Here is a 23,904-nt window from a genome sequence, read left to right as displayed (position 1 = left end):
TTATTATATATTACTTTATCACTAGAAAAACTTAAATACCTATAGGCATAACACAACAAAATAATATGTAATCATTTAAGACATTTTTATTAGCATTTCCAATGACACAAGCAATATAAAACAATGCAATTCATAGAGCGATAGTTAGAAGACTTAACATAAATAAATGTTTCTAAAAAAATGAACTAAAAGACTAGCTAGTAGAATTTTTTTTTTAAATTCATGAGCGTTAAATGATAACTTAACATTCAGATAAGCATTTAAACAATAAAAACAAATGACCCATGGCAGCAAATTCAGTACTGAGAAGGGCTAAATAGTGCTGAATGAAAGAAACTGGCATTTGGATGCTCCATATTGAACAAAAAGTAGACAGCCAACAGATACTTTTGACATCTCTGTGTTTTCAATTAGGGGCACGTCCATTTTGATGCAGACTCTCTTTGCGTTCAGGGGGCTTGACATCCTAAGATGGAGATGCAGGTCAGAAAAACATTTATTAGACTTATGGAGAGTACAGTACAACAGAAAACAGAAAGGAATCTCTCACAATTACATCTTAAAACTTACTTGAATCATACAGGTGTGTTATTTTCATCTTATTGAAGTAATGCTGCACTCCAGAGTCCATTTCTGCAGTGAGAGTGCAAACAGAAATATTTATTTATTATTATTAATTATTGCATTAAACATGGAAAATAGAAAACAAATATAAGCCACTTCAGTTTAGCAAATTTACAGGTTTCCCAAAGTTGGTACTGTGAGTAAAAATAATGTACATTTTTGTGTCATTGGTTTGCAGTTGAAGGTCTTTTCTTCATCTTCCTAATGCATCTTCAAGAACCAAATACAGTGTTTAGCATAAATTAGGCCTTCAATTAATTCAGAAAAAAAAGTGTGCTATAACTGCAAACACCAAATACTCACAGCTATATCCACAGAAGAAACATCTTCATCAGCTCCTCTCTTTGTTCTTCGGGGTTTCTCTTGAATTCATGTTTATAACAGTCTGGGTGTACAGTGATTTGACTGCTCCTGAAACATCGTTTTCTAATACAATCTACAGTACAAAGAAAAGTGTATTAGGATATAACATGAACTCTCGCCACCTTTATTGAACAGTCCACAACCGTTTTTTAACAGAGATTTTAGGAATTCATGTAAGAAATGACAAACCTCCTGGCGGAGAATAGCGCAGGCCCCGACAGCACCGTAAACCACATTTTTTCTTTTTGATTCTTGAAAAAAACAAAAAACATGCAAGGTGTGTAAAAATATCAGGAATTTAAAATAACGTAAGAGATATTATTTTCTCACTTACCAATTTAATCGTCGTCCTCTCGAGCGCTGAGCTCAAACGGACGTCCGTAACGGTTGAAGTTTAAAATGCACGTGCATTCTAATTACTCGCGCACGACTCGCGCGGCTGAAATCCGACACTGCGCGTGCAGACAGTTCAGAACTGATCAGCGCATACACATGCAAGTTATTTGCTGTTTATGTCGAAGATCATTTAATGCATTTGTTTGGAGGGTTGAGTTGTAAGAATTGACTTTCAGAATCTAAGTCATTCCTACAGGATTTTCTTTAACCAGCAGATGGCAGAATTCTGCCCCTAGCGCCTAGATCCAGAAACAATTAGATTTTTTTTTTTTCATTACAGGATAATGCGGCAATTATTATTTTCTAATAAACCTATTAAACTTGAAAATGTATATAAGTTTGTTTTCTTCAGAATGAAAGGTGTGCCTAAGTAAAATTGAAGTAAAAACACAAATATAATGTTCAATAGTGTAATAATTTAAATAAAGCACTAATAATGTATATAAAGCACATTTAGCCCAAAGAACCCTTTGGTTCTTTCTCCTTATATAGAACCTTTTTGGCAGAAAGGGTTCTATAAAGTTGGTTAAAGAACCCTAGGGTTCTATATAGAACCCCAAAGAACCTTTTTTTCTAAGAGTGTAGTGTGTATTTATAGCTGTCTGTGAATGTAAAATGTCTGCAAAGTTTTAAAGATCAAAGTGCAGATAAATGTCTCCCAAAAGAAAGAAGCGATTCTAAACTGCCTTAAACTAGTCATCAATAATTCCAGTCATACTTCCTGCATGAACCTACTTAGGTTTGTAACAAATTTGCATAATGCCAGCCTGTTGTATTCATTGGCTGCCGTCGAACATCTACTTTGCCCCGCCCTCAAACACTGTAGCTGTAGCAGAGACTGGAGGAGTTTGGTTTGTGTTGTCGAAATGTCAAAAAGACGCTGTTTTCTGTGCTGTGCAAGCAAATCCACTTTACATGCACTTCCAAAGGATGAGGTCTCTGGCTTGAATTGGTACGGTAAAACCGACACCATCGTTACTGTTTACTGTTTCTGTAAGCCTCCGGAGCTGAAATTCAGATATGGTAATGGGCGTTTGGTTTTCGACATGCACTCATAGTGGTTGACTGATCAGAACCAAAAGTTGCTGTTTAGAGAGACAAATCCTTTGTTGAACCATTTCAGATGGTTTCAGGCATTTCAGACAGCTTTTCTGTGAGAAAAGAGCTGATGCTTCAATGTATATCATGAGAAAATTAAAGTGTTTTTTGACCTTGGATGCATGTACACCTATTGTAGGAGACTCTAAAACAAAATTAAGAACTTTTAAAATAGCATAGTAGGGGCACTTTAACAAATGCAACTTTATTGTAAGTTGTTATCAAAATCAATTTTGTTAATTGAAATAGAGCTGAAATAAAATAAAAATAGTAGATGAAAAAACGATTAACTGAACTGACGGGGATGAATGACTGAAAATAAGTTATTAAACTTACTAAAACTGAAATAAAAATAAATGAAATCTAAATTGAAATATTTAAAAATGGCTGAAAACGTAAATTAATATTAAAATGAAAACTGAAAATAAAAATTAAAAATCTTAATAAATGCTATATTATAGGGGTACACAATATTAAAAATTGCCCTCAATTTAAAAATTGAATCTATCTCGGCATAGTCAAATAACAAGAGTTCAGTACATGGAAATGACATACAGTGAGTCTCAAACACCATTGTTTCCTCCTTCTTATGCAAATCTCATTTGTTTAAAAGACCTCCGAAGAACAGGTGAATCTCAACATAACGCCGACTGTTACGTAACAGTCGGGATCATTAATATGTATGAGACCCAAATATTTGCATATGCCAGCTCATGTTCAAGGCATTACACAAGAGCAGCCATTAACGTCTGGAGCAGCACAGCTGAATCATCAGACTAGGTAAGCAAGCAAGAACAATAGCGAAAAATGGCAGATGGAGCGATAATAACTGACATGATCCAAGATATCATGATATTTTTAGTGATATTTGTAAATTGTCTTTCTAAATGTTTCGTTAGCATGTTGCTAATGTACTGTTAAATGTGGTTAAAGTTAACACCGTTTCTTACTGTATTCACAGAGACAAGAGCCGTCGTTATTTTCATTATTAAACACTTTTAGTCTGTATAATGTATAAACACAACTTCATTCTTTATAAATCTCTCCAACAGTGTAGCATTAGCCGTTAGCCACGGAGCACAGCCTCAAATTCATTCAGAATCAAATGTAAACATCCAAACAAATACAATACTCACATAATCCGATGCATGCATGCAGCATGCATGACGAACACTTTGTAAAGATCCATTTGAGGGTTATATTATCTGTGTAAACTTTGTTTATGCACTGTTCAAGGCAAGTGCGAGCTCTGTGGGCGGAGAGCACGAGAATTAAAGGGGCAGCAGCATAAATCGGATCATAGTTCATGATGCCCTAAAATAGGCAGTTAAAAAAATTAATAAAAAAAAAAGGGGGTATTTTGAGCTGAAACTTCACAGACACATTCAGGGGACACCTTAGACTTATATTACATCTTGTAAAAAAAACGTTTGATGGCATCTTTAAACACAATATTATACACAATATTAAAAGTGACTAGATTTATTTTCAAGATTTTTTGCTTTTTTTATAGAAATAAAAACTCTTGCAGTTGGAAAATGGTTCACTATAAAGTACTGTAAACGTCTGCTCTGCTTTTCCAGCATGAGCTGTTGAGTCGCACACAGTGCAGCAGGAATCACAATTCACTGATCAATGACTGACAAGACCATGGCAGAGGATTCATTGCTCAACAGAGCCTAAAGGTGTTTCTCAAAACCAAGTTTGCGTCCTTGGTAGTTAGGTCTTGGCAAGTTCGACTCAGGAGAACGAACTCCTGTGAACAGGAGAACACAAGTCCGGTGAATCTGCAAATGGCACAGCAGCGTGCTTGATAAGTCACTCAGCTTGCTCTGGCTTCTCCGGTTATCTCTGTATGTATATTTTATCCATCAGTAAAATTAAATTTTAAACACCACTTTGCCTCTTTTCGTTTTATTTAAAAAACAAACAAAAACATATTAATAGCCTCAGGCAACCAGTGATTGATTATGTGCATATATTTATAACTAAACGAAATATTAAACAACTGCCTCTTTTCGTTTACATTTCAAAAATATTAAATGTAATACTATTTGTGCATACTCTGATTATCTTCACTGTAATGAAATGAAATAGGCTATAACATAAAACAGAACCCTGTCTCTTTTTATTAGATGTCAGTTTTAATGATCAATAATAGCCATTATAAAAGGTATAACAATATACAATAAGAAATAAAGCAAACAATTCAGTCAAGAGTACAAAATCAGTGCTTTAGTAGGATACAAATGTTAACTAGCCATATATAAAGTTATGAAACGACACGTTGCCCTCAGCCAAAACGGAGCCAGCGGCAAACGTCAGAAGGACTAGCCAAGGTAAGGCTGCTCTCGGCTGGGTACATGAGCGCTGAGCGTCCGGTGATCGCCTGGATCTCACAACTCCGACAACGTCAGATTACATTTTCAGAAAGGTGCTATCTTTATCAAAAAAACACAAATTTTAGCTTTAAACCAGCACATTCTCACCTGAAAACTCTTAAAACGACATAATAACAGTATTATGTTTAAATTATGTGGGTTTTCTCCTTTACTACTGACGCATACTGGTTATTGCGAGATGCATTCTGGGATAGCTGGCTGTCTCAAGTCTGCACAAGTCACCTCTCGATGCATCCTTGATAAAAGGGACGGATCAAGAACACATCCGGGGATTTGAACTGTACTTGGCTAGATGCAAACTTTGAATTGGAACAGTACTTGGACAGCGACTGATGATGTTTCACAAGTTTACAAGAACACAAGTACAGAGAAGTATACATATTGAAAAATGCCTTAGGTGTCTGATAAATGTTGTATCTTGTAGCATGTGCGCTCAGCACCACCGCTCCCTATACACAGAGTACGAGTATCGTGAATACGCTCTCTGATGTGCGCAAACTATTTTTCCTGTCATGAATTTTGTCATTGAGGATACTATAATATATAAATAAATAATACTAAAATAACACTGCATGCTTATTCCTAAACTTCCTCAAGTACTGAAATATATTTCCCTTATTAGTGCGTTTAGTTGAATGTTTGATGGCCTGATGTGTGGTGAGGCTGTAATGTGAATTGTTATTGTTCTTCCAGATGTGGGTTGTGTGTCTGTAGCGTAGCGTTGCGCTCCATCACCTGAGGTCAGTGTTATGACATATGTTCCACTGTTCTGACAGGTGTTGGCATGGACTGCTGACACTGATAGTGGATGTGTCTCGCTGTCTGTGGCCTTGATGCGGATGAGATGTGGATACTAAGAGGAGCGTCAGTTTGAGGGCGGTGAATATATTTGAGCAACAGATACAGAATGTGAAAGTGTGTCTGTACTTTTGTTCCCTGTGTTTTGTTGAACATGTTGTCAAAATTAACAGTAAGACCGTTTGCCGTGTGGTTGATATCCAGTGTCACTAGCTGAGCAGAAATACAATCATGTTTTGCGTGGTCCCCTCAAAGAAATATTATACACAATATTAAAACGTGACTAGATTTCTTTTCAAGATTTTTTACTTTTTTTTAGAGAGAATTTAAAGAAATATTAATATGCATTTTCATTATTGTAATTGCATTTCCATTATTTTTTTAATAAATTGAACAAATTTGCACAGTGAATATAATTTTTCTCAGCTCTAAAATATTTCAGCAGTACTAGTATTGACTAAAACTTGACTCGACAGACAAAGGCTTTTGAATCAGATCTTTTCAGTGAGTCAATCAAACAGGTTCACAAAAAAGCAGTCTGAATGAATCATCAATTTGACTGAATCAGTAATGAAAGTGAACTCTGATCCAATTAGAAATTATAACCAGAATGATCCATTTTATATTAAGATGTATTTATTTATTTAAATGTGTAATTGTTCTGACATGGATTTTTGTAAACACAGATTTGCATATGATAAAAAAATGCCTATATTAACATCCATCATACACTAAGCCGTGCTCATCCAGCACATGGAGTCCTGTAGAGCTGTTTTGCTGAGTAATAAGCATGACGGGATTCAGTATGAAGGATTTGTGGCTCACAGCACACCCCATAAATCGACCTCATAACCCGGGCTGCTCCTCATGTCTCGCTTTGCTCCATAACGGACCGAGCGGTTAGCACAACCGGTGCTCTTAAAAGTGTCTGAGGGATTGTGCTTGATGGTTTTTAAAAGAATCTAACACGCACACACACTCTTATTTTGAAGGATGAGCCCCACATAGTCCCACTCCACCACCCACAAATTCTCCCTCGGAGGATATTTTTCTTTTTATCAATTGTCCAGCGCGCGTCGTGTCCTCGGAAAATAAATCAACCGAGGCCTTTGTTTTGCGTCTGTTTCCTTATCTACCCAGCCCTCGTAATTCTGCTTAGACGACCTGCCACAGCTCTGTGTGTGTGTGTGTGTGTGTGTGTGTGTGTGTGTGTGTGTGTGTGTGTGTGTGTGTGTGTGTGTGTGTGTGTGTGTGTGTGTGTGTGTGTGTGTGTGTGTGTGTGTGTGTGTGTGTGTGTGTGCGCGTGTGTCCCAGCTGCTGTCCACTCCGGTGTGGTTGAATCTGCATACCCCCCTGTGTGTGTCTGATAATGGTGTAAACAGTGTGTCGGATGTCTGTCGTTGTATCCTTGACTCAAAGACACACTCCTACACACACTTAAACATCAAACACTTAAATGGAAGAGGAAAAACACAACTTTATCTATGGCAGAGCTGTTAAACATTTTATAATTCGACTGTCTGTCTTAAACTGGTGTCATTGGTAACGTTTTGTACAATACAGAGGATTTCTTTCAAATAAATGTAGTTTTCAACACTGACTGTAATCAGAAATGTTTCTTGAGCAGCAAATCAGCATATTAGAATGATTTCTGAAGGATCATGTGACTCTGAAGACTGGAGTAATGATGCTGAAAATTCAGCTTTGATAACAGAAATAAATTACTTTTTACAATATATTCAAATAGAAAGTAGTTACTTTAAATTGTAATAATATTTTACAATATTAGTGTTTTTACTGTATTTTTACTCTAAGTCTAATGTGTTCTGGTTGCATATTGCACAATTTGTCGAACGTACATAAAGTTGACATGCAATGTGTTACTTTCCCTTTCTTTGTATTTATTTGTGAAATTTAGTAGTCATTTCTGTGTGAGAATTAGTGATAGATATAAACATGCTTGTGTAAGGAAGCAGGCAGTAAGTGAGTAGGAGACGTGCTCAGTAAGTAGGATGTGAAGGAAAAGAGAAGATGCAGAAATGGACGGAGGAAGACATTTACTGGCAGTGTCAGGTCAGTGTTTGCGCTGTGTGTCATGTAGGTGGGTAGCTGTGGATTGAACTCTGGTGACGGAGAGACCACAAAAGATGGAGAGACATTACTGACACGCTGAGCGTAACAAACAGAGACAGAGGAGGACAACAGAGAGTTGAGCTGAGAAGACAGACACGTGGAGGAAGCGCAGCGCAGGTAGAGACAGACAGTTGCGAGAGCGAGACACGTTGCAAAAGTTTCGCTTGCACTCGAGACAAACTGCACGGGACCAAAATGGAGTACGCTTGCAGAGAGCTGTCAGTTAAATAAAGCTAGCGCAACCTTCCGAGGTGGGAAGTGTGTGCAGAACATCCTGTCAACTGAGATTTCATCATCTGGTTGTATATAGAAGAACTGAAATATAAGCATAGTGGTCATTAAACATTTGCATTTGAATTAGTTTTAGATCATCAGACATCCCTTACAGAACAAAAATATATGGAAATATACTGCAAAATATAATGCGATGCATTACATAATACATTTCCATATATGGGAAACTAGTGCTTATATTTTTCAATATACTGCAACATATGCATTGACCATGTATGGCTATATATTGATACATATAAAATATGTATAAATGAAGACAAAAATAGCATTATATTCATCAAGTTTTATCCTTTATTCTGTATACTGTATATTGCACACACATGTTCCCATATAAATGTGAATGTATTGTACACACATATATATCCACACATTCATGGAATGAGTAACAATCAGTGGTTACAACAGACTTCTAGTTCCCAGCATGCTTTGCTTCTGACTGTTAAAGGAAAGTAAATGTTAAAATGAAGTGCTATTTCATGTTTTTTGCTCAATATTGATATAGGAGGAGATCTGTTAGTGTTTAAAGTTGTATTATTTTGGAATTTAAAAGGTTTTCTGGTATGTGTGAGTGTTTGGGGTTACCACTGTGCTGAAGAGTAGAGTCTGTGGTTAGGTTTATGATTGGCTGAACACCATTAAGACTATAATAACGGCTGTGCACGCTATAGCACAGTGATAGTCTCTTTGGTAGAAATGTTAGTACATGCAGGTGTGCTTTTGTTAACTAACTTGAAAATATAAAACATTTAAAATGTAAATTATTTTAAAATATATGCATGCAGTACCATATCTGATCACATATAAATCTATATATTATAAAGTATGTTACTGAATATAAAATTACACACATTATGATATATTAGTAAATATATTATCACATATTTTTCAATATATGAAAAGCAATTCCTTTTGTATTATTCAATATATTGCAATATATGCATAGACTATATATGTATATATAATGATACATATAAAAAAATATATTGCAATCAAAACCAAAAAAGGCACTATATTATTACATATATTACCAAAACATTTTCCCATATAAATCTAAATACATAATGGTGGATATTTATAAATATAATATTGCATATATTTTGGGATATATAAACACATATAATATATATTCATGTTCAATATATTGTAATATATTGAAAGTGGCAATCATTTGTATATTTTGCAATATATTGCAATATATTACATTAGTATATAATATAGTGTATAATATATGTATCATCAATATATTATTCAATGTATTCAAATATATAATATATTGGAAAATAAAAAGGGAAAATAATATATTACAATATATCACAATATATTTTAAGAAATATATTGGTAAATATATTTTCCTTTCGTAAGGGATGGATTGGGTGCTGGGCTGAAACCATCTGTATTTTCAATCTGTTTTATTTTCAGCTGTTTTATGTTACAGAATTTATAAAAAACACATTTATAAAAAACATTTTCTAACCTTTTGATGGATTTCTGGTGAACACCTCTGAAATAAAAAGTTTTTGTGGCTTTTAGCTTTTTTTACTAAATATTTCTGTTTCAAATACAGTAAATGTTTTTTTTTTTTTACTTTCTATTCATTAAAGAATCCTGAAAAAAAAATTATCTCAGTTTCCAGAAATATATGAAGCAGCACAACTGTTTTCAACATTGATAATAATCAGAAATGTTTCTTGAGCAGCAAATCAGCCTATTAGAATGATTTCTGAAGGATCATGTGACACTGAAGACTGGAGTAATGATGCTGAAAATTCAGCTTTGCATCACAGGAATAAATTACTTTGTCAAATATATTTAAATAGTACACAGTTATTTTAAATTGTAATAATATTTCACAATATTACTGTAAGCGATTTGAATAAACTTCTTGATATTACACTGCATTTTTGGTTCTTTAAAGCAGCAGTACTTGGTTTGCTTCAGAACCAGAGAATAAAAAGATCTTCTAGAACATCTCTGATTGTAAAATCTTTTCTGGATGCCCTTTGAGAGTGTGTGTGGATCAGTAGCAAGCTGTTTCTCCCTTATCATACAGTGATAACCTTGTCCAAGGTCAGGCGTGATGTCTGAATGTCTCCTCGGACACCGCAGGGATAGATGGTGTCCGACCGTTTGCAACAGTCAGAAGTGTTTCTCTGAATATTTCCATATAATTACAGAGTTCTGGCACATGTGTCTCTGTTATCAGAAATATCTGCCTCTCATTTTTTTGTTTTGATGTGGTTTGTGGATATGAGTATTTGTTTTTCATCAGTTTAGTCAGCATGTTCTTCAACAGAGCACCTCTATGGATTGTCTTATTTCACATTTACCAGTGTTGAAGGATTAGTTCACTTCAGAATTACAATTCCCTGATAATTTACTCACCCACATCATCCAAGATGTTCATGTCTTTCTTTCTTTAGTCGAAAAGAAATTCCAGGATTTTTCTCCATATAGTGGTCTTCAATGGGGTCCAAACTGCAGTTTCAGTGCAGCTTCAAAGAGCTCTACATGATCCCAGACGAGGAATAAGGGTCTTATCTAGAGAAACCATTATATTTTCTAAAAAAATTATATACTTTTTAACCACAAATTCTCATCTTGTACTAGTTCTATGATGCAACACATCAACATTACATAATCACGTTGGAACGGTCACGTGTGACGTACAGTAGGTAGAAGTACCACGGCAGGGTGAAAAACTCCATCTCTTTTTCTCTTCCAAGTTCAAAATTGTCCGACATCGTTGTTTTACCTTTTTTCTTTTTTTTTTCTTATGTGTAAAGGCCGTTTGACTTAGTCTTTGCACATTTGCTTTGTAAACACTGGAACGGTACTTCTGCCTACGTCACGCGTGACCTTTCCAATGTGATTACGTAATAATTTATTCCTGTGATTGAAGCTGAATTTTCAGCAAATGGTTGTGCTGATTCATATTTTTGTATAAAAAAACTCACTGACATTTTTTTCAGGATTCTTTGATGAATAGTTCAAAAGAAACAGCATTTATTTGAAACATTATAAATGTCTTTACTATCACTTCTGATCAATTTATGCATCCTTATTGGGGGAAAAAAGTACTATTTTCAATAAAATAAAAAAAAAACCTTCTTGACTCCAATCTTTTGAACGGTAGTATATATAATGACTAAAAATATATAAAGCAAAAGTAAAACAAAATATGAATGCTTGAAGCTTGTCTAATTTCAATGGTATAATGTTTCTTAAGTATGTGATTTTTGTGTCTCCTGCAGCTCCCACTATCCTGAACGAGCTGAACTGGACTCAGTCTCTGGAGAGGGTCTTCATTGAAAACAGTCGTGAGGATCCTTCGCTGCGCTGGCAGGTGTTTGGCAGTGCCACTGGTGTCACTAGATACTACCCAGGTACAGTTCTTCTGTAGGAAACCCTGCTCTCAACCGAAGTACATCCATTTGTCCAGTCAAACTCTGAGTGTGTCCTGTTTTCTCTCTAGCCACTAAGTGGAGAGCACCCAACAAGATTGACCTGTATGATGTGAGGAGACGGCCGTGGTGAGTACCGTCGCCTTCACACTCAGCTGGCGGAGGAAAGACTCCATTTAGTCTGGCTTTGATCTTGTTGTTCTCACCGGCTCCCCGGTGGCCTTCTCTGTGAAGAGCAAGCAAGCGTTTGAAGTTCAAATTAAGTCGGACTGCTGCAGTTTACAGTGCCACCTTGACCGCGGGGTCAGTACGGGTCAGTCCCCGTGTGCTTGCTCCAGATCTATAGGGAAGACTTTATATTATGATTTCCTCCACTGTTGCGTTTATTAATATGTTAACACAAGGGGTGCTATATAGCAAGCATTAGCATAAGCTGTCTTCTATGGTCAGTTTTCTCTTTCAGGTCAACTACTGTTTTGGTAGAGAAACAGTTTTTTGGTATGTTTATACAAAACCAGTATCAAAATGAGGATTAAAAATCTGTGAAGAGCAGATCAATAAAATGTTGGCAACATTCATTTCTTTTTTGCTTTTTAGATGAATTTTTTTTATTGATTTAGCTGAAATGATTTTATTTATTTTATTTTTATTTAGTATAATTTATTGTATTTATTTCATTGATTTTATTTAGCAGAAATATTTTTATTTTATTTATGCATTTTTATTTTTATATTTTATTTAGCTGTAATTTTAATTTATTTTATTCAGCATAACTTATTTAACTTAAATTATTTATTTATTTTATTGTTTCATTTAGTTGGAGTTATTGTATTTATTTCATTATTTTTTATTATTTTTTATGCATTTATTTAGCTGAAGTTTTTTAAGCATTTATGTATTTCTGACTTTAAAATTATTATTTATTTTTGTTTATTAAGCTGAAGTCATTTTATTCAATTCATTTATTCAACATAAGTTATTTATTTACTTCTGTATTTATTTAGCTTATTTTTTTATTTAGCATAATGTATTATTTACTTATACGTTTGTCTTAGTTATTTTATCCAATTTTATTTAGAAGTTATTTATTTTAGTTGACAATAATTTATTTATAAATGTATCAATTAATTAAATCATTCCTTGGTTTACCTTGATTCTTATTTTCAAGTAATAACACTATCTAATTCCAATATATATTCCCAAGTGTTGTGTTCTTGTTGGCTGTGGCTGCATTGCTACTGGGACTAGCACTTAAATGCTAACGTAAACATTATTCAAGGACCTTCTGATGTCCATATGCAATTTAATGATATGGTAGTATGTCACAAAACAGGTGAAATTTTGCAGCACGCTCAAAAGTATCAGCTTTCTTATCAACAGCAAAGTACGTAATTTTTGTGTGTAGGATCAGTAAGCGAACATAGCAACAGTGCATTAGCCTGGACCAAAGAACTTAGTAGGTAGTGCATGTAGCAGACGCTTTCATCCAAAGAGACTTGCAGTACACTTGTTATAGGAACAATCCCCTCAGGATTAGCCTGGGGTTAGGTGTCCTGATCGAGGGCGTAAAAGAGCAACTTTAGCCGCTACGCCACATCACCCCTACAGCAAGACAATCACCCACAGAAATACATCTCTGTCTACTTAATGAAGAAAGAAAAAGCTGTTTAGAGGAAAAAGCAAGGTGTTTAAATCGAAAACAACTTGTTATCAGGTGCTTGCGTGTTAGCCGGGTGCATGGCTGGATGAGCGTGCCGCCGTGTTTCCCAGAGTTTAGCGAGGCGCTAATGAGCCTCTTCTTTGACAGAGTAATTAAGTTCACACTCAGGGAGAGTGTCTCCATTGCAAAAAAAAAAAAAAAAATACAATCCCCAATATACCTGTAAGAAGCTTTTAACCTAAAGACGAACAACACGCGCAGCAGCTAGTTAGCTTGTTTGGCTGACAAAGCTCTAATGTTGCTGATGAGCCGGAGCGAGCTGTACATTGTTTTTGTTGTAATGCAACATGCTCTGCAGACTTAATGAGTTGCTTTTAATGCTTTTGCGAGTGTGTAGGCTAGTGGTGCTGTACAAAAACATAACATCTCTATAAGCGCAGGGATGATGAATTGGTGTGGAGTGCGCTATCAGCAGGCGCTCTGCTCCACATGCTGCTTCTTTTTTTTTTATTCGTGCACGTCTACAGTATGTGTGTTTGTGCGGTGGGAGCTAGGGGTGGGAGGTATGACCAAACTCGTCAACAGATTCGACCTATGCATTTGTCTTGAACCCCCTTATTGAGTAATATCATATAATGATTATGATATATATCACAGTATAAACATCAAAAATGTTCATATATTAGGTGACCATGTGGTAATTTCTGTTAATGGACATTTACAGTTTACATTATAAATGAAAGCATTTTATATAATTCAGGTTTTTTTTCTAATTTTATTTCAAACTTGAACACAAACCAAAAGATCAGGTTATTGTGGAAGCTTGTTTCCACCACTAAATAAAAAAAGGTAATTGCGAATTTTTAGACTGACTTTTTTTCTCAGAATTTATAGTCACAATTCTGACTTTATAACTCGCAATTCTGACTTTATAACTCGCAATTCTGACTTTATAACTCGCAATTCTGACTTTATAACTCGCAATTCTGACTTTATAACTCACAATTCTGACTTTATAACTCGCAATTCTGACTTTATAACTCACAATTCTGACTTTATAACTCACAATTCTGACTTTATAACTCACAATTCTGACTTTATAACTCACAATTCTGAATTTATATCTCACAATTCTGACTTTATAACTCACAATTCATAATTTATATCTCACAATTCTGACTTTATAACTCGCAATTCTGACTTTATAACTCACAATTCTGACTTTATAACTCACAATTCTGACTTTATAACTCACAATTCTGAATTTATATCTCACAATTCTGACTTTATAACTCACAATTCTGACTTTATAACTCGCAATTCTGACTTTATAACTCACAATTCTGACTTTATAACTCACAATTCTGACTTTATAACTCGCAATTCTGACTTTATAACTCACAATTCTGACTTTATATCTCACAATTCTGACTTTATAACTCACAATTCTGACTTTATAACTCACAATTCTGACTTTATAACTCACAATTCTGACTTTATAACTCGCAATTCTGACTTTATAACTCACAATTCTGACTTTATAACTCACAATTCTGACTTTATAACTCACAATTCTGACTTTATAACTCACAATTCTGACTATATAACTCGCAATTCTGACTTTATAACTCACAATTCTGACTTTATAACTCACAATTCTGACTTTATAACTCGCAATTCTGACTTTATATCTCACAATTCTGACTTTATATCTCACAATTCTGACTTTATATCTCACAATTCTGACTTTATATCTCACAATTCTGACTTTTTAACTCACAATTCTGACTTTATAACTTGCAATTCTGACTTTATAACTCACAATTCTGACTTTATAACTTGCAATTCTGACTTTATATCTCACAATTCTGACTTTTTAACTCGCAATTCTGACTTTATATCTCACAATTCTGACTTTATATCTCACAATTCTGACTTTATAACTCGCAATTCTGACTTTATATCTCACAATTCTGACTTTATAACTCACAATTCTGACTTTATAACTCACAGTTCTGACTTTATAACTTGCAATTCTGACTTTATATCTCACAATTCTGACTTTTTAACTCACAATTCTGACTTTATAACTCGCAATTCTGACTTTATATCTCACAATTCTGACTTTATATCTCACAATTCTGACTTTATAACTCGCAATTCTGACTTTATATCTCACAATTCTGACTTTATATCTCGCAATTCTGACTTAATAACTCACAATTCTGACTATATCTCACAATTCTGACTTTATAACTTGCAATTCTGACTTTATATCTCACAATTCTGACTTTATAACTCGCAATTCTGACTTTATAACTCGCAATTCTGACTTTATATCTCACAATTCTGACTTTATATCTCACAATTCTGACTTTATATCACACAATTCTGACTTTATAACTTGCAATTCTGACTTTATAACTCACAATTCTGACTTTATAACTTGCAATTCTGACTTTATATCTCACAATTCTGACTTTTTAACTCGCAATTCTGACTTTATATCTCACAATTCTGACTTTATATCTCACAATTCTGACTTTATAACTCGCAATTCTGACTTTATATCTCACAATTCTGACTTTATAACTCACAATTCTGACTTTATAACTCACAATTCTGACTTTATATCTCGCAATTCTGACTATATTGCGCAATTCTGACTTTATAACTCGCAATTCTGACTTTATAACTCACAATTCTGACTTTATATCTCGCAATTCTGACTATATTGCGCAATTCTGACTTTATATCTCACAATTCTGACTTTATAACTCGCAATTCTGACTTTATATCTCACAATTCTGACTTTATATCTCACAATTCTGACTTTATATCTCACAATTCTGACTTTATAACTCACAATTCTGACTTTATAATTCACAATTCTGACTTTATAACTCGCAATTCTGACTTTATAACTCGCAATTCTGACTTTATAACTCACAATTCTGACTTTATATCTCGCAATTCTGACTATATTGCGCAATTCTGACTTTATATCTCACAATTCTGACTTTATAACTCGCAATTCTGACTTTATATCTCACAATTCTGACTTTATATCTCACAATTCTGACTTTATATCTCACAATTCTGACTTTATAACTCACAATTCTGACTTTATAACTCACAATTCTGACTTTATAACTCACAATTCTGACTTTATAACTCGCAATTCTGACTTTATATCTCACAATTCTGACTTTATATCTCACAATTCTGACTTTATATCTCACAATTCTGACTTTATATCTCACAATTCTGACTTTATATCTCACAATTCTGACTTTATAACTCACAATTCTGACTTTATAACTCACAATTCTGACTTTATAACTCACAATTCTGACTTTATAACTCGCAATTCTGACTTTATAACTCGCAATTCTGACTTTATATCACGCAATTCTGACTTTATATCTCACAATTCTGACTTTATAACTCGCAATTCTGACTTTATAACTCACAATTCTGACTTTATAACTCACAATTCTGACTTTATAACTCACAATTCTGACTTTATATCATGCAATTCTGACTTTATATCTCACAATTCTGACTTTATATCTCACAATTCTGACTTTATATCTCACAATTCTGACTTTATAACTCGCAATTCTGACTTTATAACTCACAATTCTGACTTTATAACTCACAATTCTGACTTTATAACTCGCAATTCTGACTTTATCACTCGCAAATATGACTCACAATTGCAACTTTATATCATGCAGTTCTGACTTTATAACTCACAATTCTGACTTTATAACTCACAATTCTGACTTTATAACTCGCAATTCTGACTTTATAACTCACAATTCTGACTTTATATCTCACAATTCTGACTTTATAACTCACAATTCTGACTTTATAACTCACAATTCTGACTTTATATCTCACAATTCTGACTTTATAACTCACAATTCTGACTTTATAACTCACAATTCTGACTTTATATCTCACAATTCTGACTTTATAACTCACAATTCTGACTATATAACTCGCAATTCTGACTTTATATCTCACAATTCTGACTTTATAACTCACAATTCTGACTTTATAACTCACAATTCTGACTTTATAACTCACAATTCTGACTTTATATCTCACAATTCTGACTTTATAACTCACAATTCTGACTTTATAACTCACAATTCTGACTTTATAACTCACAATTCTGACTTTATAACTCGCAATTCTGACTTTATCACTCGCAAATATGACTCACAATTGCAACTTTATATCATGCAGTTCTGACTTTATAACTGACAATTCTGACTTTATAACTCACAATTCTGACTTTATAACTCGCAATTCTGACTTTATAACTCACAATTCTGACTTTATATCTCACAATTCTGACTTTATAACTCACAATTCTGACTTTATATCTCACAATTCTGACTTTATAACTCACAATTCTGACTTTATAACTCACAATTCTGACTTTATAACTCGCAATTCTGACTTTATAACTCGCAATTCTGACTTTATCACTCGCAAATATGACTCACAATTGCGACTTTATATCACGCACTTCTGAGAAAAAAGTCAAAATTGTAAGATAAAAAGTCTCAGTTACCTATTTTATTATTTGTTTTTTATTTAGTAGCGGAAACAAGCTTATGTTATGCATAAAAAATTAATAATAAATAAATAAGTCTAGAGTCAGTGCAAAAAATAACTTAACATAATTCTTAGCACAGTAAAACTAACCAGCTGTCAATTCTGATGGGATGAGACTCATTTTGAAGCTGTAAAATAGTAATATATAGAATTGATAATATTGTAATAGTAATATGTAATATATAGTGTATATATATGTTATTAAAAATATTAAATATTATTTTAAAGTTGTGATATAAACATTAGTGTCTTTTTAGTGTATTTTAGTATATGTTTTAATATTGTTAAAAATTATGTTTACACACACACACAAACAAATATATGTGTATTTGTGCAACCATCAGCCAATCAGTCTTGTCATGATGTCATTTCCTGTGGCTCCAGGGTGATTAGACACATGGCATTTTGTGCTCAGGTGATTCACTCAAAATAAATTGGGCTAGGTGAGGAAAATGAATGTGATAAAGGTGAATGCTGAATAACTTCCAGCAGGTATTACAGAGTTTGACTTGGATTTGTTCCACCGTTGTACGTTTGCACATCTAAGCATGTGTCACACTATCCGTCCGCCCGCCGTCTGCCCACTGCTCTTTAACCCCCTGCACACACTGCCAGAGCTGTTTTTGAGACTGTTGCTTGGCAACCTGCATCCCGCTCTGCTGATTGGCAGAGCTGTGGCAGCAGGGGGAGTCAGGATGTGTCAGGTCAAGTTTGCAAGATTATGGGCCAACATGCTGTCATTGTGTATTACACTCTTTGCATGGCTTGACCACTCAAATAACAGCCTGCTGCTTAGCTCAGCTAATGTCTCAAAGACTCCAGTGCAGGAGTTTGGAAGCAACTCGGAGGAAACTTTTAATATACCATGCTATAATAAAACAGATAGCTCTGGATCTCTTAACACAACAGCTGCATCCGAAAGCATAGGCAGCTGACTTGTTGCCCCGCTGTCCTATCAGGCAGGCAGCATTTGTGCACAAATATACCTCACAAAACTGATTTCAGACAGACTTCTGAGGCATATTCATACGGAGATCACTGACTTTTCTAAAAACAATATGAGATTATTTTCTTTTTTAAGGAAAAAAATCAAGACACTTAAAGGGATAGTTCACCCAAAAATGAAAATTATCCCATAATTTACTCAGCCTCAAGCCATCCTAGGTGTATATGACTTTCTTCTTTCAGCCAAACACAATCTGAGTTATATTAAAAAATATCATGGCTCTTACCAGCTTTATAATGGGAGTGAACTGTACCCTAGATTTTGCAGCCCCAAAAAAGTGCATCCATCCATCATAAAAGTAATCCATGCGACTCCAGAGGGTTAATAAAGGCCTTCTGAAAGAAAGCGATGAGATTTTGTAAGAAAAATATCCATATTTATAACTTATTAATCTGTAATCACTAGCTTCCGGTAACGGCCGTCTGCAAGTTCATGAGAGTCGAGTGCCAGCGGAAGAGTGACCTCTGACCCGAGGATGTATGTCGAATGCTGAAGCACAGAGGATGGAACAAAAGAAAACACCAGTCATGAATTAGAAGTCTAAAACCTAAAAAAATAAATGTCAGAGGATTTCAATACAAGAGAAGAGGAGCTACGTCTTACATCAGGTCATATTTTTTTTCTTACAAAAACCCATCGCTTCACTTCAGAAGGCCTTTATTAACCCTCTGGAGTCGTATGGATTACTTTTATGATGGATGGATGTGCTTTTTTGGACTTCAAAATCTAAGGTTCAGTTCACTCCCATTATAAAGCTGGGAAGAGCCAGGATATTTTTTTAATACAACACCATTTGTTTTTGGCTGAAAGAACAAAGACATATACACCTAGAATGGCTTGAGGGTGAGTAAATTATGGGATAATTTTCATTTTTGGGTGAACTATGCCTTTAATACACAACCTGACTAACAAACCTCAGCTTTCTGATGCCATTTTTATTTATCTATGCTGCCTTCAAAAATCAATCAGATCTCAGTAGACAGAATGTGGCATGATCATTGAATTTGGATGTGCCTTGTTGCCTTCCTACCTCAGTATCCTGCCTGCGGAGGCAGCATTTATCAGCTTTCGGACGTAGCAAATATAGTACTAGCTATGATCTGAAACCCTTCTGTGCAGCATCTATAGAGAGCCACAATTAACCTTAGCTTACATGTCAAAGACTTTTTCTTGAAGCAGAAGGATGACAGTAGATGACATTAGAACAATTGATTTGTTGTATTATAGCATTGTACTTTGTTGTATAGCATATCCTTTTATAGTGTATAAAGGAAATTTTTAATGTTTAATACATTTATTTGTTCATAATGATTATTAATTTTCCATGTTATACATAACATTTATAAACATAAAACATCTAAAATGCTGAATGAATGTGGGGAGTGTGGATGGTAGCTCAGATCATTTGATCTTTGAAGAATTTAATTAGAAATATTTCTCAGTATTCATATGGAGATTACTGACATTTGATTTTCACAGTTTGAGACATTGTTGAGATCTGTGAGATAATTTTCTTTTTTAAGGAGAAAAATCAGGGCACTTAATCAAAAGTCTCTATTTATTCTCCATAATCTCACTGATGTTTAGGAGAAACTGTGTCTCTCTTTGGTGTGGCTGATCGGCACCCTTACATTTTCTGCATCGACTCTGACTTGAAAATGAATGGCCCAGTCAACACACTTAATTGTCTCCAATTGCTCTGACATGAATTATTAACATGCATTTATTATAACGTATGTGCACACACGTTAGCAAAGGACGGCGTGGAGAACGACGGTTTAGAGGAGAGAGCGTGAGCGACAGCTAAAGACACGAGGATTGATTGGGAGAGTTTGAAGGAGAAACAGAGAGAGGTGTATGTTTTGTTATCGGAGCGTTACAGAGAAGCCATTACCATGCAGGTTCAGCCCAGCGTAGCAGATATTCAGCACAGCCAAAGCACATATTGATTTCTGAGAAAAGTCAATCTGGCACCTAAGTAAATATTATGGCAGCTGCTCAAACGCCACGAACAGCAGCCGAAACAAGATGGAGTCCTGTCAGTCCTGTTTCTGCTCTCTCTCAGAATTAAACATTGATGGTGAAACTGTGAGTCTGTTTCAGTGCAAATGCACTTAAGCTTTATAATTACTGTCGTATTAAACTGATGGGTGATAAATCCAAACATCCCACAAGGAGGGATCTGATACTGTACCATGGTATCTAAAATGTACTGTGGATGTACCATGGTACAGTGATGGTATCAGATGGTAATACTATGGTACTTTGAAATATATCATGGTGTTAATATTCATGTATCTATGATATTTGCATGGTTCAGCATGGTGCTACCATGGTACTAAAATGTTACATGTCCAATAAATGTCAGTCCCATCATAGATTTTAATGTACCATAGTATTGCGAATTGATTATAAAAAAGATACTATGGTACTGGCACAATCCTTTCTTGTAAGTGTCATGATAGTACCATGGTACTCTTGGACGTACCATAGACCGTGAATTTCATTACCATGGTAAATTTTCATGGTATTACCAGCAAAAAGTACTATTTTTATGGCAAAATTACCATGGTACATGTCCGAAAAACAAAAAAATCAAATTAATACCATGGTATTTTAGTACTTATATTAAAAAATATATCATTATACATCAATTTCAGCACCATTTCAAAGTACCCTAGTATTACAATCTGATAACATCATTGTACCATGATGCCGCCACAGTACTTTCTGTACTGTTTTTTTGTAAGGGGAAAATTACCATAGTTAGTAAGATAAAGCATTAAGAAGACACAGAATTCAAATGAAAATCTCTAAAATATGTCATTTTAAGAGGTTTGGATTCTCTTTTGAATTCACAAGATATTTTTAAGTTTCCCCACTAGTTTTATCTTTATAATAGCTTAAAAGGACCAACTGACTGGTCATCCATCCTTACAGATCTTCTGATCTCTGCATCAAATTATTGAATAATCAACCAAATAAAAAGCGGAGTAAACACACGACAACATCTCTTTTCCACAGCTCACCTGCTTCACGGGCCTCAGTGTTTTAATCTTAATTCAATCTATTGAAGAACACATCTAGAGGAGAGCCGAGAGAGCAGCGGCCCATAAAATAATAATCCTTTCAGCGCGCACACACACACAAATCCTTTAACACACACGCATGTGCGCAAGACACATGCCTGTACACACACATTAAAAGGGAAGTGAAGTCAATACACTTCAATAAACCCCATCAGGAGCTGCATCGCACCTGCAGTTTGTGACAGTGGGAAATCGGCAGCTGCACGTGTGCAAGTCAACCGTATAATTTCAGCCCAGATAAGTGCCTATAATTGACTAATTTTTAATGTGAGACCGTGAGAAACAGGAATATGAGAGTGAGACAGGGAGAGACAGACAGACAAGGTCAGAGAGCATAAATGTGCTCTAGAGAGAGAGAGAGAGAAAGCGCTCCCTCCCTTCAGAGGTAATGCATTGATTTTTACCCACGCTGCACCGTGATAAAAGTACCTCATGAATTCCAATGTCTTTCTCCTATTGAGAGAATGCAACACAATCAAAGCGGCACGAGGCACATTACAATGTCAATCCTTGCTTTTACTTTTCGAGCACCTTCCCGGGAAATGTGTTTTCCGTCATCGCTTGGAAATGGGACATTTTTGTGATGAGGTTTTTCAGCCCCTCCAGCCTTTGTGAAAAGAGGCCACACTTTCATATAGACTGCGAGATTGTCTCTCTACAGACGGGTCGCTGTGTTAACGTGTTTACTGTGGATGATGATGCTGAAGTGTACAGTATTATAGTGATCATTTGAGATGCTGAGGAAACCTTATGAATGCATTTTATTTTCCTGCAACTTTATTGTTGAGTCACGTGTCATATGCTTATGGTGACGTCTTTTTCCATTCTGTCCAGAATTAACACTTGACAAATCCAAGTCTGGCTTTGGCCTGTAACTTTTTGAGGAATTGTTTTTTGAATTGGGTTATGGTTGGAATAGCATGCTGCATGTGCTATTTCTACAGTATACTGTTCAGTTCATGCACTGGGTTGAAATGCTGGGTTAAAAACAACCCAAGTTGGGTTGAAAATGGACAAACCCAGAGATTGGGTTGTTTTAACAACTTTTAACAACAATATTAAAAAATATATTTTATATCAAAATAATAAAATAAAATATTACATTCAATGTCTTAAAAATATTTAAAATTCTCACATAATATTTTATTAAAAATAGTAGAGTATATAGGAAATAATATGAAATATATATAATTTGAAACATTAATTTTTTGATGTATATGGCTCAACGCTCAGGATTTTTTCTACTGTCCCAGTCGGGCCAGTGGTTCAAATTTTTACTTGCCCCACAACAAAAAATTAACAAAAGAAAAAGACAAGAAAATGGGCCTATACAATAAGCATAGTTACTGTTTTCTTTGTCTTTGTTACATTTAACCTCAGTAAATAGGGTTATGACACCAAAAGCTACTAGATTAACTCACTTAAATTTTAAATATTATTAGACAAATAAACAGTAAGTAATAAAATAGTAACAAATAATCAAATTACAAGTAATAGCACAAATAAATACAACAGAACAAACATATAAATGGTGCTTTTCATGTTTTTCATGTAGGTTTAAACAAGAGATTTTCAGGTACAGAAACTGTAATGTAATGTATAACTGTATAACTATAGAATAGATTAAACTTTATTAAAGTTAATCAGTCAAGAGCAGTTACAGATGCATAAAAATGTTTTTAATGTTGAAAATATAAACCGTTAAATACTGTTAGTTGAAATTTTTTAACACTTTAACACTTTAAATGTGAAATTAAACCCGCCAGTAGGTGGCAGCGAATCACTGTTAATGAGCGAGTCATTGAGATTCAACCGATTCATTCAAACGGCTGATTCATTCAGGAAGTGTTGCTCAGAGACGCAAAACAATTCTGTGGACTTTGGAACTATTTTCGTTGGCGAAATACAGCGGAACAGACGATTAAAATGTAAGTCACTTGATATTAAGTTCTTGTTCATTAAACTGTACGCTGAATAAGATCAATATTTCATTTGTAATCATACTAAT

The 23,904-nt window shown here is 34.6% G+C and overlaps 1 protein-coding gene across 2 annotated transcripts in view; it reads left to right on the top strand.

The window, feature by feature from the left end:
- Positions 1 to 23,904, top strand: part of cacna2d2a (calcium channel, voltage-dependent, alpha 2/delta subunit 2a) — a 262,629-nt gene that overhangs the window by 176,280 nt on the left and 62,445 nt on the right. For both annotated transcript variants that reach the window (XM_067372767.1, XM_067372766.1), the window contains exons 7-8: positions 11,360 to 11,491; positions 11,581 to 11,638. In XM_067372767.1, the coding sequence (XP_067228868.1) occupies positions 11,360 to 11,491; positions 11,581 to 11,638 (190 nt within the window). The remainder of the gene's footprint in view (positions 1 to 11,359; positions 11,492 to 11,580; positions 11,639 to 23,904) is intronic.

This window comes from Chanodichthys erythropterus, chromosome 21 (genome assembly GCF_024489055.1).
Source record: "Chanodichthys erythropterus isolate Z2021 chromosome 21, ASM2448905v1, whole genome shotgun sequence".
NCBI classification, from domain to species: Eukaryota; Metazoa; Chordata; class Actinopteri; order Cypriniformes; family Xenocyprididae; genus Chanodichthys; species Chanodichthys erythropterus.
The sequence above is the reverse complement of the archived record's forward strand: the minus strand, read 5'-3'. Positions and strand labels throughout refer to the sequence as shown.